Here is a 13,436-nt window from a genome sequence, read left to right as displayed (position 1 = left end):
ATATCCTTATATAAGCCACACCTGACTATAAGCCGCAGGGTTCAAAATTTTGGAAAGAAGTCGCGGTTTATAGTCCGGAATTTACGGTATTTAGTTATTATTTATTTCCTGTTTTTTCTGTGAAGAACTCAGAGAGGGTTATTTAGTTATTATTTATTTCATTATTTGTTTCCTGACTTTTTTTCTGTAAAGAACCTGGAAAGGGTTATTAAATAACCGTTATTTGGTTATGTGTGGCTTTCTGGAAAACAATAAAAAATTTTAAGCTCCCCTACGATCGTCACACTTTTTCTGTTACAAACTGACACCGGCCCCCCCATCAGAGAAGGGAAAAGTTACGTGGCCCTCACAGGAAAAAGTTTGGGGACCCCTGCTGTAATAGAAGACGTTGACAATCATAATGGCCCTAACGAGGGAAACTATGACTACGATGCGGCCTGCGACAAAAATGAGTTTGGTAAGAGAATTTGCTCAAGAACCCTTCATGTGCTTTGGAGACTTGCAGACATTTGCGAAATGATTGGGATGAGAATCAGAATTGATTGTTTCCTGATTGTTTCCCACTGGAAGTCTAAAAAAAAAAAAAAAAGCGCCACAAAATTCTCATGTTGAGGTAAAAATGTACTCGTGTGGGTTGGACACTCTATTTCGGGAGTTCTACCGTCTGAATCAGCCCTGCGACTGTTTGATGGTACAATGTCTCGTGTTTACTGCAAAAATAAAATCCACAGTGCTGCACGAGCATCGTCAGATAATACCGTTTCATAATAGACAGACATGTCACCACTCGTCCAGATAAAAGTAGAATTAGTATGATGGTCGTGTAATCCATACAGTGCTCCACACTTCACACCAGTGACCATGTAGCTGGTCTACTCATTAGCCACTTTACTACTGGCACCTTCCCAGTAACTAGTCCCCATTGTATGTACTGTACCACATATAAAATGACTTTCGTGAGTCCATGGAGACTTGATCTGGCAGTTCTCTGGCCTCTAATAAATAATGAATGTAAAACCAGTTATAAGCTGTTATGCGTGTTTTCTTGCCCGTGGGGGTACTTGGATTGCCTCTAGGGGGGTGTACAAGACCACAAATCTACCTAGGGTCAATCAATCGCTCATATTATATTAAAGTAGAATATGGTTTAATTAACACCCTGATTGTGTAACCCATAAAAAATATTGCAACATTGCACCGCAGTTCTCAGCTTTCAGCCTGAAGCAGATGGAGAAAAGAGACTTCACCAAAGGCTGTTCCTGTTAATATAACAGGTAAGTAACGGGAATATTTTACAGCATGTGTGTGCAGGGTGCTTGTGGGCGCTTGTTTATTAAAACATTGTTGAAGGTCAGCTTGGCGTTAGGAACATATCTTGGCTAATTAGCACTCCCACAGAGAGCGCCCTATCTGTGTCTGTCCAAGCTGCACATGGTCATTGCTTGTATGTGTGAATCATTGCTTTCCAAAAATTAGAGAAAAAAAAGCACACAGGGTCTATGGGATTATAAAAATATTAAACTAAAGGAAAATTTTCCCAAATAAAAGGAAATGGACAAGGCTAGGTTTTAAGACAAGTCAAGTCAAGTCAAGTCAAGTCAAGTCAAGTCAAGTCAAGTCAAGTCAAGTCAAGTCAAGTCAAGTCAAGCTTATTTGTATAGCCCTAAATCACAAGCAGTCTCAAAGGTCTTCACATAGACAAACAATTGAGACAGATTGGCAACACAAATAATGGACTGAATGACAAAAAAAAACCCCAGGGAAATGAATACAAATTGACGAGACAAAGAGGCAAGACATGATTGGCTGGGAAAGGTTGAAACAATGAAATCAAGATGGACACAACGTAAACTACAAGCAAACAAGATATAACATGAGAGAAAATTAAATAAGCATTACATTTGGATATTATATATTTTGATCACATTCAAATATTTTATGTAACAAAGTTGGCTTCCAACGTGTTTTCTCATAATATTCGGCCAGCAGACCTTTAATTGAGATTTATTTAAATAGGAATTCCCTGAGAAGAAATGTCACAATTTTTTTATTTCCTTCACTTGATTCAATTTTAATGAAGTCCCGATCCCCCAGTCATATATTCAATGTTATTAAAATTGATCTAGAGTTTAATTTTGGCTGAACTACAAAATAAAGCAAACCTTCATATGGAAATTATTGACAGATGCTCAATGGCTTTCAGTGGTGATCATAAATTTGTAAGCAACAAAAATCATTAAAAAACTTTCCTCATGAAAATACACACCAAGAATCAATATTGGAATATTCATAATTAAAATACTAGATAGCTTTTACCTGTCACATTCAGACATGTTAATGTAAATCCTCTCTGCGCAAAACATTGCTGTTGGCAGGTCCACAGTGCAAACGTTGCTTGAAGGAATGTTCTCATCCCCTCTGACCTGACTATGTCACAGCAAATGTTCTGCTCTTATAGTTCTTTGCTTTCTATGCCACCTTTTTACGCCTGCAGGAATGTACAAATGTGCTCTACTGTAATGTATTATTTTACATGTTACATTTGTATATGGCTTTATCTTTCTATATTTGTGACTTAGGATAAGACATCATTGGGGAGTAGGCATACTTATAAGTATTTGTATATTACATACCGTATTTTCCGGACTATAAGGCGCACCGGTCTATAAGGCGCACCTTCAATGAATGGCCAATTTTAAAACTTTGTCCTTATATAAGGCGCACCGGACTATAAGGCGCACCATTAATGCATCATGTCAGATTTTTAATCCAAATCAAATCATTCTCCATTTTATCTTTTTTTATTTCAACTTCAGGCGCAACAAATTACTTTTTAATCATAAATTAATGATCCATCGTCTTTTTGATTCATGATTCATAGTCTTCAGCGGGCTTATGATTGATTTCATGACACAATGCTTCGGGCCAGTTTAAATTTAGGAATTTGGTCCATATATAAGGCGCACCGGACTATAAGGCGCACTGTCAGCTTTTGAGAAAACTTTTGATTTTTAGGTGGGCGTTATAGTCCGGAAAATATGGTGAATGTCATTTTAATGCAGCGTTAATCACAGACAGACAGTAACAAGTAATTTAACAGTGTAAATTTTGCTTTTTAATGATATAGTATCATCTTTGGATGGCATAATTCCATTGGAGATGCCCAAGAACAGTCAGTACTGTCGCAATAAAGCAAGGTTAAAGGTTGATTCTGCACTCTCAGTGGAATGACTGCCGGCGGCGCAGCGCGTTGAAATGAGATGAGATGATCTTTAAAAAAAATAAAAATAACGAAGAAAAATAAAGCAAGCACAATTCCTTTGTGGTTGGACAGGTAGTCGAGTACTATGTGGATGAAATCCAAATAATGAGCTAAAAAAAATGTTGACTTGCTAGAAATGAAACAGACTGAAAAGCTTCTTCATATTAATTAGGGCTGATCAAATATGTTTTACAGTATGAAAAGATTTTTCTTCATGTATGCCATAACATTTTTAAAGCCAGTAAAGTTTATCTACTCTTCCCACAAAGCATGCATACATCCTACTGCACATGCATACAGCAAACCCACACAATTAAACACACACAGACACACAATCAAACAAGGCAAAATGCCACATCAAACCAGCTGCACAACGATAAAGATAGCTTATCTCGCCAACCCAGAAAACATAATTTGGACATGATTCTGGAGAGCTCATGGGGAACCCTAGTGAGTGTTTTATAGTGAAGGGATTTAGTACAATAGACAGCATTGCAGTACACAACAAAAGGTCATTTTTGGTTTCCCTTAGCGAGTTAATTATTGCTTATTTACACCAGTGCATATTTTATATGCTAATTAGTCTTTTGAAAAGCCAGGAAACTGTTCTGAGGCAGCAGTTTAATAAACAATGGTTACATGGACCGTAAAGTTTTAACACAAACCTGTACAATATAAAGAGAAAATAAATGTCAAAATTCTACATGTAAAGTTACACGAATTTAGTCTTTCTAATCTGTCTATATTCATAGGAGAGAGCTAATTAACTGTCAAAATAAAACTTCTAAATTGAGGAAGCATGTCTCTAATCTTTAGGACAATGTTTCTTTGCTCCAGATGTTCGTTTACATTTCTTTAGAAGTCGCGTGTCGTCATAATGACAAAAAATGTCTCTAATGTACAACCTTGATACTAAATCAGTCAGTTAAATTGAGGTTCCAATGTATATGCTCAATTATATCCGTGACCGGAGTGAGGAGAAGAGGTACAGAGATTTGATGGATGGAGTTTGACAGGGTGGGCACCTGAGGACAGGAAATGACAGGGTCATCATTCTGTGCCGAGACAGTTTCTATTGGCTCACCGACACTTCTCTGTCTTTTTGTGGGTGAGGGAATAGAAATCACCAGGGACAGTGGTGACAGAAAGTGTTGGGAAGGCTTTAAATAAAATAAAAATAAAAAGTTGTTGAGATCCGTTTAACACTCTATGACATTGGTGTTAAACTCAAGGCAGGGGGGCCAGATACGGCCTGCCATATCGTTTTATACGGCCCACGAAGACAAATTTTGTATCGACTTTGTGTCATTACTAAAATTACAAATTGTCTTTACTTAAAAAAGAAAATAGAAATATTGCTTGCAATTTTTATTACCATTAATCCTTTTAAGAAATTTGAACAGTTTTTACGAGTCTCTGATTTCAAAACTAGTTTTTCATCAGTTTGTTTTGTAGCCTATACTGTATATAGAAGACATTGGCAATCATAATGGCCCTCCGATGACTACGATGTGGCCAGTGACAAAAATGAGTTTGACACCCCTGTTCAAAATGATGATGTAACATTTCAGGGTATTTAAAAGTATTGTTCTCCGGTTATCTTTATGTCTCTAAAGACTACTTTATAATCATTTCGACTTTTTAACATTGATATTGTTTGTGTTATGTAACAAATGGAAAATTGTATCATTTTTTTTTAATGAGGCAGTGAGGAGAGAATATGGCACATTTTGTTTTGTAACAACTGGCAAGTATTTTAATTGTCATTGAATTTGAGAAAAAAAATACTGAAAACAGGATGTGTTTTAACGTAATGCTGCCAGGTGTTTTTGTTGGGTTCTACAATCTCAGACTATTTCAACAACAGAGTCTTCCCATATTTCAACCGTCAAATCTGCTCGTAATATTTTTAGATTTGCGACAATGATTGTAAATGTTCCCAGGTGGTTGAATGGGTCTGGCAGACACAAATCAGTTCAGAGCTGTCGGGCAGTTAATTTGATGTTCTTGCAATGCTCTGACACGCTTATGGCACATTTAAGTACCGTAGGAAACAAGTGCACTGTAAGCAACTTGATTTATCATTTATAATTTATACTTGAGAATAGCATTCAAAGTCTTTTTTTTTCTCTCCACAGAAAAAAAAAGTATCAATATGTATGTGTGGGATTCAGTTCTATGAAGAAGGGGATTAAAATGGGCTTCCGTGCTGTGAAAGCTGAGGAAACAGACAAGTTCTACAGAAAGACCTGAGGTTCCAGAAAGCTGAGCACTGTGTGCCAGTGCCGCGGGACAAGAGCTCAGTGTCATTCCGCAGCTTTAAGATGAAAGCTTGATGCTGGCAAAGACTTCTGGAAAAAGAGACGGGGGGACGGGGGGGCTAATGCAGGAGGTGGGGATTCTAAATCGAAATTCATGCCAACACACAGGAACAAACACGTGCACATGATGATGGGTCGGAAGGTAAGCAGCGGCTGTCTGCTTCAATTATGATGATATATATAAAAATTGCTATGGAGTGCATAGTCAGAAGACAGGTTGTCACCAATCTGTCACCTTGAGTCTGCCTCGGGTTGGACACACATGTATGTACACACCTGCACGCGCACACACACAAGCGCACACACACACACACACACACACACACACACACACACACACACACAGGCGTACATCAGTTCATCTCTTGGTTTCAGTCACACCTGCTTGAACCAATCTTCAATCAGTTATTAATATCAATATCAGCATCAACATATATATATATATATATATATATGTTTTTTTTTTAAAGAAAAAAAAACAATTACTGAATAATTTTTTATTACTAAATATATATATATAATATATATTTTTTTATATCTACAATTATATATATATATATATATATATACAATTAATGAATACATTTTTACATCTACAATATAATGCACAAAACAACATAAATTTTTGATTTTAAAATATGTTTATTTCATAAACAATATCTAAAGTCACATACACAGTCAGGATAGAAAATGCCAGAATTGGAATAGGACAAAATAGTAGTAGGACAGAGGATGCAAACTATATTTGGGGAAACATCCGCTCTGCATTGACAAAATTACATATTTGTTATGTAACCTATTAATCTTACTTTAAGGGAATCGTGTGTTATAGCAAGCATAGGTGGTGTGATTTGTGTCAGTGGAGGTGTGGCCTACATCAGCTGCTACAGTTGCTTTTATTAGATTCAAAATGTGTGACTGATTCCATTCCAAAATGTCAATTTCTACCACATTCATCATTCTTAACACTGGAAGAAATAATCATTCAGCTAAACGTGAATGCAATAAAATCTCACATTTGACGTAATAAATTAGTATCCAAAGAGAATTTTGGTCCCTTGTTGAAATAGAACTAGAAAATTGTAACATACAGTAGCTTCCCTGTTTGAAATTTTACATAATGGAAGACCTTCATCGGTGTGTCTGACTTCATCATACATGATCATGAACACACAGCCCAATATCGCAAACATTGTGCAAGATTAAATACACGATTTGTGCAAATGTGTGTGTAGACTTCCGATCATTTATTTGGGAGTTTTAGAAATGTTTCTCATAGAACAACACGAAAACAACATGAAGGCATTTGCTCTATATGTTTCCACTGGAAATGCCTTTGGACAAAGAGTACATCAAAATGCCCACCACGCCGTCATAATGTATTTATGTGCCTCCCCGAAACTATTTTTTCTTTCGTAGTGTGATCCAGTTCATCCACGCATCCTCCGTTTCTGACTCACTCTTGCTACGGTTGTTGAGGTTCCGAAGCGGGATGAGCGTGCTGGATCTGCTGTGCCTGAGACAAACTGTGCAAATGCTACTGTGCTTTTCATCCTGTGCGCTACCATCACTGCTACCAAACAGTAAATTAATTGCACCAATCTAGAGGATGCTGTTCACGTGAATGTTTATATGCAAGAGTTCACATCAACTCGTTCTGACCAATCAAACTGTGAATGGTAGTTTTGTATGTATAGAGCATGAATCCCGTGTTGAAAGGGAAGCGTTTATGTCTCTGGCAAAAAAGAAAAAAAAAAAACACTCTTGTAAAAATGGCAGTTTGTGTATCCAGAGGCTTTTTTTTTGTCTCTTCGGTCAGTTATGAGGTAACCAGGGAGTAGACCATACTGAAACACAAGAACAAGGGAAAAGAAATTGAGTGGATATTTTTGTTGTTGATTGTTCAAGTATGATTAAGATACGATATTTATACTGTACTAAAAGTGCAGAAGAAATGTTGTTTTCTGACATTATTTGAAATGATTTTTTTATTATTATTATCAATTTTATTTCGAGTTTATAAGCTGGAAAAGATATCAGTAAAATATAAAAGGAAAAAAAGAAAACAGGACAATAACAAAATGTCCCAAGCAAGTCGTTTAGGACGATTAGGACAGCTCGAAAAGGAGTGGGAAGAAGTAAAGGAACTTTTCCAATCCTACCCCCCTATCTCTTTTATCCATTCATAATACAAATATTATATATATATATATATATATATATATATATATATATATATATATATATATATATATATATATATATATATATATATATATATATATATATATATATATATAATCATATTGTATATACATTTCCAATATTCAATTTGCCATAAATCAGCTGTACTCAGCAATATTACCATATTTATAACACCACATATCCATATTCAATAACCAATATACTACCATATTTACAACACTACATATCCATATAGTGTTATAAATATGGTAGTATATTGATCAAATCAATCACAAATCAACACAGAAAAGTGCTGTACAAAACAAAAATAGGGCCCATAGTGTTTCTCAGCATTGCTCTCAAGATTTTTATAGCATTTTCCATCTTTCGTATGGGATGGATTTTTTATTTTATTTTAGATCAATAAAAGTGATCATTACAGTGAGATTGCAGGTCTTTATTTGTTCTATCTTTCTAAGAACAAGACTGAGTTCATTCAGCCCTAAATCCATTTGGACATTCCTTTCAATGTTATCAAGCTTCGATCTTATTCTGTTAACATTGCTGGCCCAATTGAGCTGAGGCTAATGCCTTTGTGGTTATCACGCTGGTTCAGATCTTCAGGAATTGGGAAAGTTTATCTCCATCATGTAATACTTTGCTACAAAAGCTAAGAATTCAAGACTGCTTGTGATTTAGGGATATATAAATAAACTTGACTTGACTTGAGCTGAGAGGTCTTCGGGACTTTAGGTGGTATGTTTTTCTTGCCACAGTTATTGATGAATGATCCTTTAGCATTGTTATCGTTATGTTGCTGGAATGGCCGAACTAGGTCCTCACATTTATCAATTTTATCTGGAGGCCTACCTAACAAATCTTCGAGAACAGTAGCATTTCAATTAGGGGGAGGGTTTTAAAGAAAGCAAGTCACAAAGTTCCAATTAAAAAGCAAAATAATACCATCGAGAAGGTACAAAACAATAAGCTGCAAAGTGATGTGCGTTCCTCCCGCAATACGATGTACAATAAAATGACAGATTGCGGATTTAACACTTGAGCTGTGAATTGACAAGAACAGATCAGCAGAGTTGACTAATGACTCTGTACTCATCCTCAGTGCTCCCGCCTGCGACATTTTTGTTAAATGTCCACTCATGAATATAAGATTGAAAATGCAGAAGGACGTAAATAAGATTTTGCAGCTTGAAAATGGTTTATAAAAAAGAACATTCATCAGAAGTGAAGGAGACTGGAACCTGAAAACTGAGACGGCTCAGTTCTGCTTTGAGTTGTGTGAATTTTGAGATGAATAAGCATCTGTTTTGAAAATCGTAATTATTGATTAAGTCAAGACTAGCATGATTAGAAGAGCGTAAATGGATTCTGGCTTGTTTGATTTAGTAGTCCAAACCAATCCCTTCTCAGGGAAAATAATAAATTCATACAAAACGACTAATAACTAGACTAAAATACAATTCCGTTTTGTGAGCTAATTTCTTGGCTGCTCCACGATAAAGTGACAGATGTCGTTCATTTCGTGTCTCATTAGCTTTACACATCTGTCAAGTAAATGAGCCAAAGATTCGTGTGAGTCTGGTGAATCTATAAAACAGATTTTAACAGCACAGAAAAAAGCAAGTGTATTAAAAATAAACAACCTATATTTACAAAACCCATTGGAACAGCATCCAACATAATATTTAAATCAGACAGAGAAATGATGTTGAAGGGAAGTAAATTAGTGAGAGGAGAGTGACACATTCCTGTGACAGAAAGAACACATTTTTATCAGTAGACTACCTGGTTGCACCATTTTGTTGTGTATTGTGCGACCATTCTATTTTCCCCTAAAAAAAAAAATGCCGGCCAGATTGTTGACTTGACTATCTTTCCCAGTTGCAATGTCACACAATGCTTTTTAAACGTGTGCGCCTTTCACTATGCAGAAACGTCAGTCAGACGTGATTTTTAATGTTAAATAACATTACGCCCAATATACGAGTTTGATTTCATGCGTAATCACAACTCAAAACGCTCATATCTCAAATCATCTTGTCGTTAATCAATTTTAGCCTTCCCCCAATAAAACAAATGACATTGTCAAGCTATATATATATATTTTAAAGAGGAGAAATAAGCCCTTATAATATTGTACATTTTAAAAAGTTACAGTAATGACAAGAAAAAAACAGTTTTTGTTATATTGCATGATTTTGCTGCTCTTTCTGGTGTGCAGACAGTCAGATAATGTCTCATCAGTACAGCACTAATATTGGCCATTCTTTGCAGAGGATAAAGAACATCTGACCGTGACTACTCTTATATTGTCTGTGTTCAATCTACTGCTTAAAGTAGTAGCTTTGACTACACAACAACTCTCTTTATTCTATTTATAGTTTGAAATGCAACTGGGACTAGCACTAAACCGCTTGAAGCTAGTACAAATGGTATCTGCTAAACTACTTCTTGTTGTGAGGTGATTAGATTCATTACCACCATAAAGTCTGCGTATCTCAAATCTGCGTTCAAAAGTCTAAGCAAAAACTAAAAACGATAGGTGCTACTTGAAAAAGCATCTTTTGTCTGCACCACGGTTGGGATGATAACATTCAAGACTAGCAGAGCGGGCCCACTCCAATTCATTTTTCATCAAACTAAACAAGATACTTGTGAATGCAGTTATTGTGCAGCCATTGTGACACCAACATGACAATCTTCCTGGCTAGTGACCAGCCCAGGGTGGATTGTGCCTCTTTCTCAGTCGGCTAAAAAGCAAAAGGCGTCGTGTAGATGGTGAAAAAAAAAAAAAAGTGAATTGTGAAAGTAAGTGAATCCTCTGAATTCATCATCCCGTGCAAATATCACAGCCAGATCGTGAATAGAACACAAATGCAGAAATTACAGAGTGTGTTAGTGTAACAAGAAAATGGGCCACAAAGTGCAGCTTTCATATCTAGATCAATCAATTTTTATGACTGGATTTAATGTGCTGAAATAAATCTGAACAATATTAGAAATTCTGAAAGCAATAAAGTTAAGTTAGATGTCATGTGGCCAATTTTCTTTTGGTTTATAGAGGGGGGGGGGGGAAACAACTTTTGAAATCTTCATTCAAAAAGAAATCCCATTAATTTGGACGTTGATGATATTTGACGCGGTAACTCAATTTATAATCGTCCTCATTCACAGTTTTGGTCAAGATTCAAAGATCAAAATTGTGACATCATCGTTCATTGGGGGCTTCAAGCACAATCGCTGCATAATTTTTTCTCTTAACCAAAATATTATTTTAAAGTAGCGATATTATTATCACACACTTACAAGAGCAAATCAATGCGTAAAATAATAAAAAAATAAAAATAAATAATCTATTTAGCAGAGAGCTGTAAGTAGTAAATTCTACTAAGTAAAGCAAACTACACTTGGACATGGCGCTGTCACAAAACACAAATCACATGAACACTCCAGCTAGAAGCCACACATATTCACTTACTGGTCACAAAATTAGGTACACTTAGGTAATAAAATGTGAACCAATAAAAGAAATACTTATACACAATTTGGCTATGAATATGTATAGTCTGATGTGTCGGCAGCTGACACTAAATATTTTTTTATACATATATTTGGGTAGTTCTCATTAAATAGATGGTGTACCTAATACTGTGGCTAATAAAAATACTGTTGATTACACCAGAAGTATTTATTGGCACGTAAATGAGACATTTACAAGTATGGCGAATAACGCAACTGCATTATTATAAAAAGAAAACAAATAAAGAAATGAATATAAGGTTAAAAATGTAAGGATGGTACCTTTTTAAGTGTTCCCATTTGTAAGAGCTATTAGAGGGATATTTCCAGGTTCCACACACTGCAGCCCCCACATGACACATGGAACAAAATCCGTAGTGATTATTATCAGCAGCATCAGACAAGAGCAAGAAAATGACATTTCAATAAACGTGACAGTTCTTCAAGTGCTTGTCAATGAAGTAAAGAATCAAATTCTCTCAACATCACATGCATTAGCGAGCATAAACCGAAAAGTACACCCTAACTATCTTAGCACACCTGAACTTGCATGTGACTGCTAGAGAAATGGTTACTTTATTCAGTGAGTTGCACTTAGCCAGACCTTGTAATGTTCGAGTAAAATTCAGTACCCTCGGTCTAGTTCTGTTTTGAATCCTTGCATTACCTGCAGCCGCTCTTTATCGACTCTTTGATACAGCTCCCGCACGTTTTTCTGGATGCTCACCAATAGAGATAGTAGAAGAAGGACAGGACAAAGAAGGACAGCTTGCACCAGGCCTCCTTCAGGCAGAACTTGAGGGTGTCGCCGTTCATTACTGAAGCCGGATCGTAGATCAACTCCTTGGTATCCGTTGGGGAATGGAAGTACCTACCGCAGAGGGGAAAGAACACGACACGGGTAGTTGACCTGTTCCACACTTCAGATGTGATAAAATGCAATATGCTGCCAAGGAAATAGTAAAAAATAAAGATAAGCTTGCTCACGTCCATAAGGAATGAAATTTTGGACTCTAACAAATGTAATATTAATAGCTGAATTATTTTGGGGGCATCTCGGGAGGTATCCTGGAGATTCTCCATTCCAGCGAGATGTAATTAAGACCTAGAAATTCCAAGAACTGTATAAAGAGATGTTTTCTTCCTGTTTCATTACACAGAGCGCAAATGTATTTTTTAATGGACCCCAAGTGATGAGATACAGAACATGTGTGTATCAACACATAGACCCGAGTTGATTAGATCTTCCACTTTTATTCTTAGACTTCTTTTATACTTTTTTAAATTTTTGTAATGTAGAAAAATAGTAGCTCTCCAAATTGTGTTGTACAACTAAGTTGTAAAATGACAATAAAGGGCATTCTTTTTTTTATTTCATTTCATCTCATCTCATCTCATCTCATCTCATCTCATCTCATCTCATTTTATTTTATTTTATTTTATTTTATTTTATTTTATTTTATTTTATTTTATTTTATTCTATTAACAAAACAGGATTTGTAACAATGAGTTTTACTGGCATAACGAGTAAATTTGTAATTTCCGAAAAAAAAAAAAACAACCCACATTGGCACTCATGTGAATATTATATGTTAGTTTTAAAAGTGTATGATTGATCACATACTGTTATGCAATTGACTATGCAGTTCTAACTCGACATGCTGAAATCTGGCCATAATGGTCCGAACGTAGTAAACACAGCATTGATAAAGCAGGGAACCAAAGAATACCAAAAAAAAAAAAAAAGTGATATCATACTATTACATTTCAGGAGCTAAAAACTTTGATTGGCTCCTGGTCCCTTTAATAACTACAATTCAACGTTGGCATTCTCCGTCCACCCGGGAGGCATTTGAGTATCACTTGAGTATCACTCACATGCCAATGCAGTACACTCCCATGTAGAGGAGATGTGTGTATTTGGCTCTCCATCAATGGCACTCTCCACCAAATCACCTTGTCTAGATGTGCTATCACTCCCATGTTTTCTCTTCTGCCTCATCATCCAAGCCTCCAGCTGCTCCTCCTTCTCCTCTCCATCCTTGCCTTGCTCTCCCTCCCCCTGTCTTCTCATCTCTTAGCTGCATGGGAAGCAACATCTGTAGCCAGAAGGCATCTGGCACAGTCTCCAA

General features: G+C 36.2%; 1 protein-coding gene across 2 annotated transcripts in view; it reads right to left on the bottom strand.

The window, feature by feature from the left end:
- Positions 1 to 6,205: 6,205 nt before the first annotated feature.
- Positions 6,206 to 13,436, bottom strand: part of cnih3 (cornichon family AMPA receptor auxiliary protein 3) — a 32,124-nt gene continuing 24,893 nt past the window's right edge. The window contains exons 5-7 of one of the 2 annotated variants that reach the window (XM_061271013.1): positions 12,032 to 12,179; positions 11,587 to 11,644; positions 6,206 to 7,430 (exon numbers count right to left, since the gene is read on the bottom strand). In XM_061271013.1, coding sequence (XP_061126997.1) covers positions 11,617 to 11,644; positions 12,032 to 12,179 — 176 coding nt within the window. In that variant the 3' untranslated portion in view covers positions 6,206 to 7,430; positions 11,587 to 11,616. The remainder of the gene's footprint in view (positions 7,431 to 11,586; positions 11,645 to 12,031; positions 12,180 to 13,436) is intronic. The other variant, XM_061271014.1, reaches the window with a different exon arrangement.

This window comes from Syngnathus typhle, linkage group LG22 (genome assembly GCF_033458585.1).
Source record: "Syngnathus typhle isolate RoL2023-S1 ecotype Sweden linkage group LG22, RoL_Styp_1.0, whole genome shotgun sequence".
In the NCBI taxonomy this organism is placed as follows: Eukaryota; Metazoa; Chordata; class Actinopteri; order Syngnathiformes; family Syngnathidae; genus Syngnathus; species Syngnathus typhle.
This window is presented reverse-complemented; position numbering and strand designations above follow the sequence as displayed.